Here is a 17,170-nt window from a genome sequence, read left to right as displayed (position 1 = left end):
CCCCATTTCTGAAGAAGGGTCTAGGCCCGAAATGTCAGCCTTCCTGCTCCTCTGATGCTGCTTGGCCTGCTGTGTTCATCCAGCTCTACACCTTGGTATCTCAGATTCTCCAGCATCTGCAGTTCCTACTATCCCGAGAGATTTGATCTCCACTTGGCAGCTCATTTGAAGCATCAGACATGACTCAGTCAGTAATGCATTCACCTCTGAGTCAGAATGTTGTGGGTTCAGGTCCCACCCCAGAGAGCTGTGCACACAATCCAGCCTGGTACCAAGAGAATACTGCACTTTCAGAGGGGACACCTTTCAGACAAGATGCTCTCAAGTGTAGATAAAAGAGCCCATGGGACTATGATGAAGACGAGCAGAGTAGTGATTGTAATGAGGTCAGCCAGGTGGACCGCATAGAATAAGAGTTTCTCAACTGGGGCTGTTAATCTGGACCAATCAGGGAGCCTTGGCTGACGGATGTAAACAGGAGTGTTAGAGGTTCTGTTGACTCCGAGAGCTGGCTCTGAGGTAGCTGGTCCAGTGTCAAGTGCTGCACACATGTAAATAAAGGGTGACTTGGCGACAGGATACTGGCCTCTATGGAATTATTTCAGGCAGGTGAGTTATTTCTCAAGTTCAGCTAAATTATTGTTCCTCAACCAACATAATTAAGTCTGCTTTCCTAGACACTATCGAGTGCTCAATGCAAACTAGCTGCTGTGTTTCCCTTATTGGAACAGGATTGCACTTCAGGAAATCATCCTAAACTTATGAATGATGTTTTATAAGTCCACATCTTTTCTTTGTTCTTTTAGTGTGTGACTCTGCAGTACGACATTCCCTAACTGATAATCTATCATTTGGGAGATGTAACTCAGTAATTTGATTGCTATTTTGGCTTTGTTCTGTTTTGAATCTATAAAACTCTACATCTCTTTTAATTTTACACTCAACAATTTCATCAGCATTTACGTGTGTTCCCCATTTTCCTTCCCACACACACCACTTATTTCTGCTAAATTCTATCGCAATTGCTTTTGCTTAACTACCAAATTTATTACATATTGCACAAGCAGCAGCTGCCTTATAGAATCAAGTACCAACTCCCATCATCTGCAATTTTTACTAACTGGTATTAACTTGAAGCTATTGAGACATATTGAAAACAGCAGTGGTCCCCACACAGATTCCTGAACCATTTCACTCATGAAAACTACTTAATCACATCTCTAAAAAGTGCTAGCTATTTTCTAGACTGAGACTGATTTCCCCATTCTCCCATTTTAAATCCTTACAGTGAGGAAGCAGGCCTTTCAGCCCATTGACTCCACACTGACTCTCCAAAGACTATCTCACACAGACCCAGCCTCCTACCCTATCCCTGTGACCCCGCATTTCCCATGGCTAATACACCTAGCCTGCACATCCCTGGACAATTTAGCATGGCCAATCCATCTAACCTGCACATCTTTGGACTGAAGGAAGAAACCAGAGCACCCAGCAGAAACCCACACAGACACGGGGAGAATGTGCAAACTCCACACAGTCGCCCAAAGGTGGCTCCGAACCCAGGTCCCTAGCGGTGTGAGGCTAACCACTGAGCCACTGTGCTGACCCATTCATGCATTTGGGAAGTCTAAACATAGGTTTCAGAACATTCCAAACTGAACCTGGTGGACATGTTCCTGTTCTTGACTACAATCATTACTTCCCCTTGCCCTCATTGTTGATAGGTTTCTCAACCTCATTCTCCTGCCTTCTGCCCCTAACGCTTGATCCCCTTGCTAATCAAGAACTATCTGTCTTAAATATGCTCAATGATTTGGCCTCCACAGCCTTCTGTGACGATGAGTTCCACAGATTCACCACCGTCTGGCTGAAGAATTTCCTCCTCATCTCCATTCTAAAGGGTGGCCTCTTCATTCTCAGGCAGTGCTTCTTGGGTCCTGATCACTCCTATATGTAGAAATATCTTCTCCAATTCTACTCTACCCAGGCCTCTCGGTATTCTGTGAGATTCACTCAGATCCCCTCCTCATCCTTCTAAATTCCATCGAGTACAGACCCAAAGTCCACAATCGCTCCTCATATGACAAGCCATTCATTCACAGAATCATTCTTGCGAACCTCCTCTGGAACCCCTCCAGCGCCAGCACAACCTTCCCCAGATATGGAGCCCAGAACTGCTCGCAACATTCCAAATGCAGTCTGACTAGAGCCTTATAAAGCCTCAGCACTACATCCCTGGTCTTGTATTCTAGCCCTCGCAAAATGAACGCATTTGCCTTCCTAACTGCCAACTGAACCTGCATGTTAACCATAAGCTTTGGAATATGTTGTTACTCAAAAACAAGATGGTGCCTTCAACCAGAGATCTAGGTGTAAAATGGCCAAAGGCCAGTGCGCCTCCTTAACCATTCAACTTGAAGAGTGCTGAAAGAAATGCGTTGTGTTTATACCCAGAAGTACAAATTCATATATTTAATTCACGTGGATAGAAAACAAGAGAGAGAAAAACGAGACTAAGAAAGAGAAAAGGGACAGAAAGGAAAACTTTTTTCACATTTTGTAAAATCTCCAATGATTGAAACTTGAAAGAATGAGTCTGCACAATTTTAAATGCAAATTCAGTGATGGATTATAGTTTTTAGCAGTAATTTAAATTTATTGTAATGTTAACAAAAAGTACACTTAAATTGACAAACCCCAATTTTTTGATATCTTTAGAGGGTATCTGGCAGGCAAGTAATGCAACTCTATTCCGTCTGAGTATTCGAAAAGAAAGTATTTTTAATCAATCTGTTTTGAGTTGCTATCACACACCTCTGGAGCAGGTGGGGCTTGAATGTGGGCTTCCATGGCTGAATCATTTAGTGAGTTATTCAGCTTCTGGAGAAACAGGGCCACTTGTGTTTAGATCATAGAATCCCTACAGTGTGGAAACAGGCCATTCGGCCCAACAAGTCCACACCACCCCTCCGAAGAGCATCCCACCCAGACCCATTCCCCTACCCGTGCATTTCCCATGTCCAATCCACCAAACCTGCACATCTTTGGACTGTGGGAGGAAACCGGAGCACCTGGAGGAAACCTATGCAGACACAGGGTGAATGTGCAAACTCCATATAGACAATCACCCAAGGCTGGAATCGAACCAGGTCCCTGGCGCTGTGAAGCAGCAGTGCTGACCACTGAGCCACCGTACCACCACTTGGATGGAAACTGCATGCAATTCATTCCTTAATAATGGTGAACAGTGACAGCCTCCCCAGCATTACTCTAAATTTCAGGCCAATGTTAGAACTTGAGACTAAATTGAATAATTTTAGGTTCCACACAGACGGCAATGAAAGGGTTTTTCTTTCACTAAGTTTTTTACTGAACAAACCCAAAACATGTTACCCATCAAAATCTAATCACTAATAGTTCCCTTTTCCTGATAATTGCCTTTCTTTGTTTTTGGTAGCTTTATTGCATTCATTGTTGCAAAATGCTGCACGGCTGAGGCATTTTATTTTGAGAGAAAAACAAAAATGGAAGGTGGCTGCAAAAATATAACCTTAGTTAATGCCATCTGGAGTACAGCTTGTTCAAGGGTAGCTAAAGGGATGACCTGTACACTGCTTATCTGCAATTGTGCAAACTATTAATGATCTTATCCTTCACTTTTGAGAAACCTCCAGCAGTGTTTTCTACTCCATTACATTTCTCAGAGAAGGTTAGTCAAACTAATGTAAGGAAAACAGAAATAAATAACTCCTCAAAGTTAGTACATCCCAATAATTGTTAGACTACTGCTTCTGAGTATACACTAATTGGAACTCAGCCTCTGGAATATTGTCCAACCAGAAACCCAGGATCAGAATAGGGAATCATATCTCATCAGGATTCAAACACACAACAAAAAAGGTGGGACTGTTGTGCTACAGTGGTAGTGCCTGTACCTCTGAACTAGGGAGCCAAAGTTCAAGTCTCACCTGCTCCAACAAATGTATGACCTGAATACGTTGATTAGAAAGTTTAAAGGAAAAAACAAAAGTAGGTGGTTGATCCACACGTGATAACAACATTTTACTTTTGGTGAATTGACAAATTTCTCTTCCATGTTTTTCAACCTTGTTTGTGACCCGCCCTATTAGGTGCTCAGTCTATCAACACGTTTCTCCAAATAGAAGTGCTGCACTCTTTCTTTGTTTGCCATACAACTCAAACTGTTGAAAAATCACCATCACAGCTCTAAATGTGTGATATCACAATAAACAAAGACGAGGCAGTTTTCCATTAAGACCATCAGATATAGGAGGAGAATTTGGCCATTTGGCCCATCAAGTCTGCTCTGCCATTGGTTATGTTTCTCATTCCCATTCTCCTGCTTTCTCCCTGTAACCTTTGATCCCCTTACTGATCAAGAACTTATCTATCTCTGTCTTAAATACATTCAATGACTTGGCCTCCACAGCCCTCTGTGGCAATGAGGTCTCGGCCTTTAGGATAATAGTCCATCAGCAATCAAAATACAACTGACGAGGTCACAACAGCAGAATTTGCGATCTAGGTGTAATTTAAAAATACACAGTCCAATATGGCAAACAGCACAAAGATCACTACACACAATACCGTGCCTTTCATTGGCCCAATGAATATCAGAAGTGGTCAATGTCATACCCAGTGCATTTCCAGATCTGGAGAAATGCCAGAGGATGTCTCCTTTGCAACGATATAAAGCCGATGTGTACTTGTAGTGAAACACAATAATGCCCCAAAGTAGTGAATGGGTTAGCTGAGAAAGTGGCTCTTTCCAACTGGACCAGAAGTTGATGGACATGTGATTCTCACATCTCTTCTGGTTCACATATCAAAACTTGCACTACTTCCAACCCCCATCCCTCAAGGCTACCACTAATTTCCATACCAACAGTTTCATTTCTACTTCAGCCAGATGGCTCCATGTGTTGCAAAGTAATTCAATCAGTTAAACAAAAGGTACCTACACCACTGGGGTCAAAGCAAGTTCCACTAATTGTCCCTAGAGCATGTACTAGCCTCTTCTTATATTATTACAGACAATTTATCCATCACAGTGAAGACGTATTAACTTCACAGATTTAAACAACATCACTGTCTCTTTAAAGAGGAAAATATCCTCCCTCCCATCTCACAATTTACAGCACATTCTTGTTTATGATGCTTCATGTGGGATTACCACCTTATCTGTCAATCAAGACAAATGAGAGAATTTTAGAAGTTATCTTTAAATGAGCTTTAAGGGAAAGTGCCATAAAGATCACCCCTGGAAAACTTGTAAATAGAGCACTGGAGATTGATATATTATTGCACGAACAATTCAAAGACTTACATGTCATGCAAATTAAGGCTTTCTCAAAGTACCTAGGTAATACATAAAAGATTGTAAGACCACAAATGTAGGAGCAGAAGTAGGCTGTTCAAACCATCAAATCTGCTCTTACATTCAATGTGATCATGGCTGATCTGATAATCCTCAATTCCACTTTCCCATAACCCTCGAATCCCTTACTGATTAAAAATATGTCTATCTCAGCTTTGAATATATCTAATAGCTCAGATTCGATTGTGCGCTGTGGTAAAGAATTCCACAGTTTCACTGCTCAAGAAGGGAAAAAAATTCTCCCCATCTCTCCCTTATATTGGTGATTCCTTACACTGAAATATTTCCTCTGGTCTTAGACTGTTACCCAAGGGAAAATAATCTTAAATGTTCATAGCAACAACAGTATGTACCATCTACAAGAGGCTTTGCAGCATCTTACCCACGGTTCTTGGGCAGCAAACCTACAACCTTGACCACCTAGAAGGACAAAGGCCACAGCTGTATGGAATCATCTATAAGCTGCCCTCCAAGTTGTACGCAATTCTAAATCAAAAATATATCTCTATTTCTTCATCACTGCTGTGTCACAATCATGGGACGCCCTCCCTAAGATCACTTTGGGAGGGTCTGCATCATACAAGTGACGATGGTGGCTGATGGTGGTGAGTTGGTTTGTGTCTGTGTTTTACCGGAGGTTTTAATGATGGGGCAGTGATAGTGTACTGTCAGTGGCTGGGTGGAGTCAGAGTACAGTAGTCCACAGGGAAACCTGTCAATCGTGGTGAAGGGAGACTGCAAAGAAGTGGAGCAAAATTGTGAAGGGATTTATAAACACAAATGAGGAAATATGACACGAATGCGAGGTTGGGAAGCCAGCAGAGGATAGGACTATGGCTCATTAAAACTTAACACACGATACGGTGAAGGTGACAGCTCTGCAGGAATTTATTTGCTCTGCAGCTCATGCAAATAAGTGATTGGAAGCAACTAAAACATGATAAATTCCAACCTAACCAGCCTTTCTTTATAACTCAAACTTTCCATACCAGAAGGTTGCCAGGTATGGAAGGTTTGAGTTATAGCGAAAGGCTGGATAAGTTGGGATTTTTTTCACTGGAGCGTAGGAAGTTGAGAGGTGACCTTATAAAGGTTTATAAAATGATGGGGGGTATAGATAGGGTTAATGGCAGGTGTCTTTTCCCTGGGATGGGGGATTTCAAGTCTGTGGTGCATATTTTTAAGGTGAGAGGAAAGAGATTTAAAAAAGACATGAGGGGCAAGTTTTTTACACAGAGGGTCGTTCGCCTGTGCAATGAACTTCCTGAGGACGTGGTGGATGCAGGCACAGTTACAATGTTTGAAAGACATTTGGATAAGTACATGAATAGGAAAGGTTTTGTTGGATATGGGCCAGGAGAGGAAAGTGGGGCTAGTTCAGTTGGGGATTACATTCAGTGTGGACTGGTTGGACCAAAGGGTCTGGAGACAATAAGAACTGCAGATGCTGGAAGCCAGAGTCTATACATGGGAAGCTGGAAAAGCACAGCAGGTCAGACAGCATCAGAGGGACCGGAAGTCAGCATGTTGGGCAGAAACCTTTTGTCAGGACCAAACAGATCGAAGGGTCTGTTCCATGCTGTTTGACTCTATGATGACAGTGAAAATAAAATACAAGTGATCTGAGGCATTGTTCCAGCAATGCTGAAACAAATCCATAATTCTTCTTAGGTTTTAGCTTTCATTTATTTTTAATAAAGTACGTGAAAAGTACTGGTACAATTTGCAAAATTATGACAGAGAAAACATTTCCTAACATCATACAAGCAAGAGTTGCTACAATATTTATTACGTCAATAAAGCTGAAGTCTACCAATTATAATGAATGCCCTCAAGTGCCTTTTAAGCTTCTTATTTCCAGACAGTAAATATGATTAAGCTTGGTAAAACAAAGTTCTCTTCCTATTCCAGATTAAGAATTCCCTGAAATTATTGTACCACGTTTATAATAAAATAAAGAAGTTTCCTTTATGCAAACATCTGAGCGTCCTCTATTCTAGTCTCAATCTGAAACTTGAGTTCAAATGAACGGAATATTCCAATTGCCAACTTACAATTGGATTCTTTTCTTCAATAGCAAATGTAGAAAATCAAACAGCTGAAGGTGGGAAAATCTTAACTTAAGCTGAGAAAGAGGCAAGTGCATATTTTCTAGAATAATTTTCAAAATTAGGGCCAAGATCATTGCCTCCCCAAACGGATTTTGTGTTTTCTTTTACTACAAGTATCTACAAAAACGCAACGGCAATACAATGGTGGATGGATGCAGATGAATCTGACCTGGGAGGAACTGACAATTCTTCTCTTGTCCCGGCACCAGTCCATGCACAGCACTTTATTTCCATGGCCTTTTAGGGTCCGTCTTGTCTTCATCACGAACTGTCCGAGTGCCTCTGTTCGCTCAGCCACCTGGTGAACTGGCAAGGACAGCAGAGATGGAAACATCTGATCATCTTCAAAAAAAGACAATGACTGAGAGATCATAAAATGATTTATATCTGAAGTGGATGTTTCATATGGTGAGAAACATTACCCCATCTTGATAATCCACAACTTCACTTTGGCAAATACAAACAGCAGATTTTTGATATGGGCTGCCCGCACTGACTCTGGACGTTGTCTGGTATAAATTTAATCTTCCTTCACTTTACACAGTTTAACCCCTAGATGAAAATGCATATTGTGCCTTCTCACACAGAATCATTTAGGAAGACTTCAATGTAAATACAACCCAGTAGTGAATTATTCAGACAGCCTCAGGCAGCAGATAAAGACAGAGAGGTCCTGCCTCTGTCAGCAGTCTTTAGACAAGTGTCAATAACTGAAAGACTAAACGTATGCAACTGCTATGGTCAGATTCAGACCGGAAAATCAAATCTGTGCACATAAACCTATCAATGTGGAATAGACATTATTCATCCCAGAAATGATTCTGAATATTGATAAATACTGAATATTCTGTCGCCCCCTTCAGTTTATTTAAAAAACATGATCCCATTTGATGGTTTCCACCAGAAAAAGCATCAACATAAAGATTAATTATGGGCAGATCCACAAAGCTTAGGACAATGCAATTTCAAAGTAACAGATGAAGTTGAATACGACTAACTGAGGATAAGAATTACATTAGGTTACCACAAGTTCATGCAGAACTGTTCCTCCTCCACTGAGGAAATCACTACTCCACCTGAAGGTTTATGCGCTATTCCATTCTAATAATCAGATGTACCATGCCATTTAAAACAGATGGTTCCTATAGAGAAATGTATCCCCATCATATTAATACTCACTAAGGTTGTGCCAAATGCAAATAGTTTATTTAACACTGACAGTAGACACAGTAAGCACTGTAGATCAATTTAATATTCCTTCAAATGTACATTGTAACTCCTAATGAGAAGCAAAAGGGTTTTATCCTCAGAACATAAGGGCAAGGGAAAAGAGCAAATAAAAGAAATGTGAAAACAACATTGGCATCAGAACAAGTGGTCATGAAGCAACAGGATTGTCGTAAAAATCCAACTGGTTTCACTTATGTCCTTTAGAGAAGTAAACCTGCTCTCATTATCCATTCTAGGTCTATATATGACCAGAAGGTCAACTGTCATCTTCTCAGGCTAACTAAAGATAGACAGTGAATACCAGGCTGGTCAGCCATGCCCACATCTTGAAAATGAGTGACTGAAATCTCCTTGTGCATCCTATAAAATGAATTAAGAAATTTTTAAAGTTTTACGTCATTCTTGAATGCAGTTCAAAGAAAGCCAAACACATTTATTGAAGGTGCACAAGTCTTCTCAGAATTCAGAACTGTGTTGAATATTCTACTATTCATTAGCTGTCTCTCCTGAAAGTGTTGTTACTGAGGTTGTAGATTTGCTCACCAAGCCAGTGTGTTTGATTGCAGACATTTTGTCAGCGCTCTTCGGCTGAAGCAATGGTGTTCTGTCCCTTCTGTTATTTATATGCCTCAGTTTGCTGGGGTGCTTGGCATTACTTCCGGTTCTGTTTTTCAGTGGTTTGTATATGGGGTCCAGTTCAATGTGTGTGTTGATGGAGTTCCGGTTGGAATGCCAGGCCTCCAGGAATTCCCTGGCATATCTCTGTTTGGCTTCTGCTACTATGGATGTGTTGTCCCAGTCGAATTTGTGTCCTTCTTTGCTTAAGCACCAGCTAGCCACCAAGAGGCAAGACAATTCTCACTGGTCTCAATACACACAGACAAAGAACGGCATGAATTCGACTGGGACAATACATCCCTAGTAGCATGAGCCAAACAGAGACATGCCAGGGGATCCCTGGAGGCCTGGCATTCCAACTGGAACTCCATAAACAAACACATTGAACTGGACCTCATATACAAACCACTGAAAAACAGAACAGAAGTAATGCCAACCACCCTAGCAAACCGAGGCATATAAATAACAAGAGGGACAGAAGACCAACGCTTCACCCAAGGTGCACTCTTGATGTTACCTAGAAGAGTGACAAAATGTCCGCAATCAAACACACTGGCTCGGTGAGCAAGTCTACAACCTCAATCCCAACCCGAGCTACAAATCTTCTCAAAAACTTTTAAGTGTTGGGATTGTACAGCCAACGTTATCAATCTGCTCCATGACCTCTGTTCAATGCAGTGAGGTCTACTTTGTCAGTTGAAGTAACTACAGCTTCCTGGTTCCCATTCAAGTAAAACAAAATGAAAACATTTCATACAGTTCAGTAATAAATAGGGAGAGAGGGGGAGGCAGATAGAAGATGGATAGAGGAGAAGATAGGTGGAGAGGAGACAGACAGGCCAAAGAGACGGGGGTGGAGCCAGTAAAGGTGAATGTAGGTGGGGAGTTAGGGAGGGGATAGGTCGGACCAGGGAGGACGGACAGGTCAAGGAGGCAGGATGAGGTTAGTGGGTAGGAGATAGGGGTGGGGCTTGAGGTGGGAGGAATGGTTAGGGAGGCAGGGACAAGCTGGGCTGGTTTTGGGATGCGGTCGGGGGAGGGGAGATTTTGAAGCTTGTGAAGTCCACATTGGGCTGCAGGGTTCCCATGTGAAATATGAGATGCTGTTCCTGCAGCTTTCGGGTGGCATCGTTGTGACACTGCAGGAGACTCAGGATGGACATGTCGTCCAAGGAATGGGAGGGGGAGTTGAAATGGTTCGCAACTGGGAGGTGTAGTTGTGTGTTGCGAACCGAGCATAGGTGTTCCGCAAGCAGTCCCCAAGCCTCCGCTTGGTTTCCCCGATGTATAGGAGGCCACAACGGGAACAGCGGATGCAGTATACCACATTAGCAGATGTGCAGGTGAACATCTTTTTGATGTGGAAGGTCTTCTTAGGGCCTGGAATGGGGGTGAGGGGGGAGGTGTGGGGGCAGGTGTAGCACTTGCTCCGGTTGCAGGGAAAAGTGCCGGGTGTGGTTGGGGTGGAGGGGAGTGTGGAGCAGACAAGGGAGTCACGGAGAGAGTGGTCCCTCCGGAAAGCAGATAAGGGTGGGGAGGGAAAAATGTCTTTGGTCGTGGGGTCAGATTGCAGATGGCGGAAGTGTCGGAGGATGATGTGTTGGATCCAGAGATTGGTGGGGTGATACATGAGGATGAGGGGGATTCTGTTTTGGTTATTATTGCGGGTAGGGGGTGTGAGAGATGAGTTGCGGGAAATGCTAGAGACACGGTTGAGGGCGTTTTCGACCACTGTGGAGGGGAAGGTGCGGTCCTTGAAAAACAAGGACATCTGGGATGTCCGGGAGTGGAATGCCTCATCTTGGGAGCAGATGCAGCGGAGCCGAAGGAATTGGGAATAGGCGATGGCATTTTTGCAGGAAGATGGGTGAGAGGAGGTGTATTCTAGGTAGCTGTGGGAGTCGGTGGGCTTGAAATGGATATCGGTTTCCAGGTGGATGCCAGAGATGGAGACAGAGAGGTCCAGAAAGGAGAGAGAGGTATCAGAGATGGTCCAGGTGAACTTAAGGTTGGGGTGGAAGGTGTTAGTGAAGTGGATGAACTGTTTGAGCTCCTCGTGTGAGCACGAGATGGCGCCGATACAGTCATCGATGTAACAGAGGAAGAGGTGGGGGATAGGGCCAGCGTAGCTTTGGAAGAGGGATTGTTCCACATATCCTACAAAGAGGCAGGCATAGCTTGGGCCCATGCGGGTATCCACGGCCACCCCCTTTGTCTGTAGGAAGTGGGAGGAATTGAAAGAGAAGTTGTTGAGGGTGAGGACGAGTTCGGCTAAGCCGATGAGGGTGTCAGTGGAGGGGGACTGGTCGGGCCTGCGGGACAGGAAGAAGTGGAGGGCCTTTAGGCCATCTGCATGGGGAATGCAGGTGTATAGGGACTGGACGTCCATGGTAAAGATGAGGTGTTGGAGACCGGGGAATTGGAAGTTTTGGAGGAGGTGGAGGGTGTGGGTGGTATCATGGACGTAGGTAGGGAGTTCCTGGACCAAGGGGGAGAAAATGGAGTCGAGATAGGTGGAGATAAGTTCGGTGGGGCAGGAGCAGGCAGAGACAATGGGTCGACCAGGGCAGTCAGGTTTGTGGATTTTGGGAAGGAGATAGAAACGGGCAGTGCAGGGTTGGGGAATGATGAGGTTAGAAGCTGTGGGTGGGAGGTCACCTGAAGTGATGAGGTTATGGATGGTTTGGGAGATGATGGTTTGGTGCTCGGGGGTGGGATCATGATCAAGGGGGCGGTAGGAGGAGGTGTCAGAGAGTTGGCGTCTGGCCTCGGCAATGTAGAGGTCTACTACAACTACATACTACAACTGCGCCTCCCTTGTCCGCAGGTTTTATGGTGAGGTTGGGATTGGAGTGGAGGGAGCGGAGGGCTGCACGTTCTGCGGGGGAGAGGTTGGAATGGGTGAGAGGGGTGGAGAGGTTGAGGCGATCGATGTCTCGACGGCAGTTAGAGATGAAGAGGTTGAGGGAGGGTAGGAGGCCTTGGGGTGGTGTCCAGGAGGAGGGGGTGTGTTGGAAGCGGGAGAAGGGGTCAGTAGAGGGAGCGTTAGGCTCACGGTTAAAGAAGTAAGCGCGGAGGCGGCGGAAAAACTGTTCAATGTCCAAACGCGAGTTGTATTCGTCGATGTTTGGGTGGAGGGGGACAAAGGTGAATCCTTTACTGAGGACTGACAGTTCGTCCTCAGTGAGGGGGAGGATGGTGAAGACTCGGCAGGGCTGGGTGCTATTGTCTCCTCTGGAGCTGCTGGCTGTGGAGGTGGTGGGCGGAGCGACGTCAGTGGTGGGCGGAGCGACATTGGCGGTGAGCAGAGCGACGTAGGCCGGTAAATCTTGGATGTTAGTGGCAGCAGCGTCCTCGATGTCTGTGTTGTCGGCCTCAGAAACGGAGGCGGCGGCATCAGCAGCGGTGTCGATGACGTTGGCTGTACCAGAAGTGGTGTGCCGGGCGGCGGCAGATGTGACGTCATCCGTGGAATCCGTGGGTGCTCCAAAGGTGGCCACATGGCAAATGGCGGCGGGCACATGGTGGTGAAGGTCCTGGGTAGGGTGGCAGGCACCAGTAAGTTTAAAGTACTTTCGGTTTTTAGTGTCCAATAAAGCAGAGTAGAATTGTGAGTTCAGGTTGTGGATCTTACGAAGAATAAAAAACAGGAGAGGTCCTTTGCAGGTCTGGGAGAGGCAGGCTCTGAGCTGGGGTAGGCTTAATTGTAGTATCTGGAGATGCCGGCGCATTGCAGTGAGTGTGTATTTCAGGAGCTGCAGGGAGAAACGCTTCTGTTGGATATCAATGTTCTGAATGTAGCGGTCGTCGCGGTTGGGGCCAAACTGGGAAGGCCTAAATGTAGACTATAGTCTGTTGGGGATGATCCAGTTCCGTAGGCAGGTACTCAGAAAGGTAATGTGGCTGTAGTACCTGGTTTGCTTTAGGACGTGGTCGAGCAGTTTCAGGGCTGAAGAGATTACAGGAGGGTTGCAGTGGGAGAGGGATACACTGAGGTTTTTCCGGAGGGAGGAGGTAACTTCTTTAAGGTAGGCATCCTTAGAAAAGGCTTCGCAGTGGGGTTAAAATTGTTTCAGAGATAGTAGGAACTGCCGATGCTGGAGAATCTGAGATAACAAGGTGTAGAGCTGGATGAACACAGAAGGCCAAGCAGCATCAGAGGAGCAGGAAGGCTGACGTTTCGGGCCTAGACCCTTCTTCAGAAATGGGGGAGAGGAAGGGGATTCTGAAATAAATAGGGAGAGAGGGGGAGGTGGATAGAAGATGGATAAAGGAAAAGATAGGAGGAGAGGAGACAAACAGGTCGAAGAGGCGGGGATGGAGCCAGTAAAGGTGATGTAGGTGGGGAGTTATGGAGGGGATAGGTCGGTCCAGGGAGGACGGGACAGGTCAAGGAGGCGGGATGAGGCTAGTAGGTAGAAGATGGGGGTGGGGCTTGAGGTGGGAGGAGGGGATAGGTGGGAGGAAGGACAGATTAGGGAGGTGGGGACAAGCTGGGCTCAACCCGAAACGTCAGCTTTCCTGCTCCTCTGACGCTGCTTGGCCTGCTGCGTTCATCCAGCTCTACACCTTGTTATCTCAGATTCTCCAGCATCGGCAGTTCCTACTATCTCTGATACAGTTCAGTACATGCTTTTGATTTTTTTCCATTTTACAGTTCAGACTTTCCTCCTTGTCTAAAACAAACCATTAACCTTTCAGAGGCAACTGGGTCCACAACTTGCAGAGCTGGATGAACACAGCAGGCCAAGCAGCATCATAGGAGCAGAAAGGCTGACGTTTCAGGCTGAAGGGTCTAGGCCCGAAACATCAGGCTTTCTGCTCCAATGGTGCTGCTTGGCCTGCTGTGTTCATCCAGCTCTACACCTTGTTATCTCAGATTCTCCAGCATCTGCAGTTCCTACTATCTCTGGGTCCACAACTTGCCTTCTTCATCTTACATTTCTTGAGAAAGTAATTCGTTCTTTTGATGTTAGGCCATGCAAACATACCATTAGCAATACAAGAGCACAAGGATAAAGTGCTACAGCCTTCACTATCAAGTTAATCCATGGTCTATTATCCATCATATAATTGGATATTAGGATGGAATCAATGAAGAGACCTTGACAAGAGCCAAGATGTTCACAATTCCAAAAGGGTAAAGATTTGTTTTAAATGGGCCAGTACAGCCCCAAGGAAAAGAGACTTGAATCAAAACAAAAACCCAAATTTGCTACTTCAGGTTAATTTGTATTTCTTGAATTTTCTCTTTTTTTGATAAAAATATGTGCATTCAGATGCAAAGCATACAGCGTACCCTTCTACTGATTTTTCTCATCTCGCTAATTTTGTCACTTTAGCAATATCAGACACTGTAAATGGGACAGAAGCTGGTTTATCTGATCTATTAGAGCTGGTTGTTTGAGGTCTCATAGGAGATGCCGCTCTCTGGTACATTAACGAGCAATAGATCATTTGTTGATTGTTCTTGGATACAGTCAAGCAGATTCTAGCATGAGTAAGGGATGATGACTCAGTGGTTAGCACAGGTCCAGGGACCTGGCTTCAATTCCAACCTTGGGCGACAGTCTGTGTGGAGGTTGCATGTTCTCCCTGTATTTGCATGGGTTTCCTCCGGGTGCTCCGGTTTCCTTCCAAAGTCCAAAGATGTACAGGTTAGGTGGATTGGCCATGCTTAAAAATTACCCTGTGGTGTCCAATAATGTGCAGGTTAGGTGGGTACACCATAGTAAAAAAAAACCCACATGTGGTGGAGGGGGAGGCTGCGTCTGGGTGGGATGCTCTTCAGACGGTCAGTGCAGACTTGATGGGTCGAATGGCCTCTTTCGGCACTGTAGGGATTCCATGATTCTAAAGGAGGTGGCCATATCTGATTGAATAGAACACAATGTACATTGGATATACTCAAGCACCTTCAGGCTCTCAGAAAACAAATTCTGAGCTGGTAATTCAGATCAGATACTCTAGTGAGTAAATACTCAAGAGCCAGTTCATGAAGAAATGGAGAAATCTGATGGGGACCAGAAAAACCAATATTGTTGATCTCGGTATATTAAGGATTTGAGACAACACCACAATCGACCTGCTCAGAAACAGCTCAAGAATTGGTTACAGTGAAAGACCTGAGGATCAACTTGGTGGGATAAATTTGGCATAGTGCAAGTGTTCTCAACTTCGTTGCTCCCAAGGACCCTCTTGAGTTACGGAAATTTCACTGGGCTCCTGTAGAGTAACCATTTCTTCTCTGTATAAAACCAGTGATACTCAGAAGAAAAATATATAGACCCTATTTTCTGCATATAAACCAACGTTTTCCCAGCTACCTTCAATTCTGAGGAAGGGTCACTGGACTCGAAATGTTCACTCTGATTTTTTCTTCAAAGATGCTGCCAGACCTGCTGAGTTTTTACAGCAACTTCTGTTTTTGTTCTAGATTTAAAGTTATCTTTGTTTTGCTTACAACTCGGTTGCTAACATCCAGTCTTTCCCTTTCCTTGTTTGGTATTGACTCTTTTCTCCAAAATCCAACTGACCAGGGAGACCTCACATCATTAGCCTTCAAATGCACAGATTCCTTTACTTTTAGCAAGCATTTTTAAAAATTCTATTTGCCTATATATGCTACTGGACACAATTTGAATTCCCGAAGGCAGAGCAGATTGTAAATCAGCTTGAGAGGGGCACAGTGGAACCACATGCAGGGGATGGAATGAAGGAGCAAAGGAAGCATGGGCTTGGAGGATCGTTTACCAAAAAAACTGCTGCAAGTAATCATCTCACTGGGGAACCATGAGCTGATGCTTCAAGTCAGGGCAATGATTCTCAGTGCTGTATGCCTGACAACTCAATATCTTATCTTCATATCCTATCCCAGTTTCCATCATTGCTCTGTGTCCACTGTGTGTGTGAACCTGCTCTGTTTTCTTTACACACTTCATCCAGGATCCTGTGTGATTACTGACGGATTCTTCGTTGAATAAACTCTCATTGAATGGCATCTCTTGATTGACAGAGCACCTTGTGGAGGCTCCAATTATGAATGGCCTATTATCGTATCAGTTTGTTTTTCATACACATAATCTGGTTGTTTTTGGCAGACTCTTTAAACCCTTGCATGGATCACCCACTGGTTGACAGCTCCTGGTATAGTGGACAGACACTAGTTTATACAGAGTACCATGTTTAATAATTGGAAACCTCACTGTGTCTCCAGTGCACTTTTGTAGCAGGACACTTTCCTATTGTTTTGGCATTCATTTCTCTTTTTAAACCAAAGTTGCATTTAAAAGCAGGTAACATTTCTGCACTGGAAGAAGGCAGGAGAATATCTGTGAGCTTGGCACCTTGTGAAAGATTCATTCATACCTTTGGGATCAGTGCTCCTAAAATGGTTTGGCTCATTCCCTTCAAGTGTAAGAACTTTACTCACAATACATTCTTGATGGGGACTGATATAGATACGCCAAGCACTGTTCAATTGTAAGACCAATTCCTGAAAATCTTTCACATGGACGACACAGAGCATGCCTGGGTAAAAGCAGACATGATCTGTTTACCCTATGCAACCACCTATACAATTACAGATTATTTTAAAATCCACACACACGCAGACAAACACATTTAGCAACTAGCTATACAATTACTGATTATTTTAAATCCATACACACATTTCAGCAACCAACTGTACATTTACTGATTACTTTTAAAATCCACACACACACACAAACACATATTTAGCAACCATCTATACATTTACTGATTATTTTTAAAATCCACACACACACACAAACACACACTTAGCAACCATCTA

General features: G+C 44.3%; 1 protein-coding gene across 2 annotated transcripts in view; it reads right to left on the bottom strand.

The window, feature by feature from the left end:
* The window catches only part of LOC109919323 (guanine nucleotide-binding protein subunit beta-5), a 63,162-nt gene that overhangs the window by 45,397 nt on the left and 595 nt on the right, over positions 1-17,170 (bottom strand). For both annotated transcript variants that reach the window (XM_048615941.1, XM_048615942.1), the window contains exon 2: positions 7,679-7,815. In XM_048615941.1, coding sequence (XP_048471898.1) covers positions 7,679-7,815 — 137 coding nt within the window. The remainder of the gene's footprint in view (positions 1-7,678; positions 7,816-17,170) is intronic.

This window comes from Rhincodon typus, chromosome 33 (genome assembly GCF_021869965.1).
Source record: "Rhincodon typus isolate 14 chromosome 33, sRhiTyp1.1, whole genome shotgun sequence".
NCBI classification, from domain to species: domain Eukaryota; kingdom Metazoa; phylum Chordata; class Chondrichthyes; order Orectolobiformes; family Rhincodontidae; genus Rhincodon; species Rhincodon typus.
The sequence above is the reverse complement of the archived record's forward strand: the minus strand, read 5'-3'. Positions and strand labels throughout refer to the sequence as shown.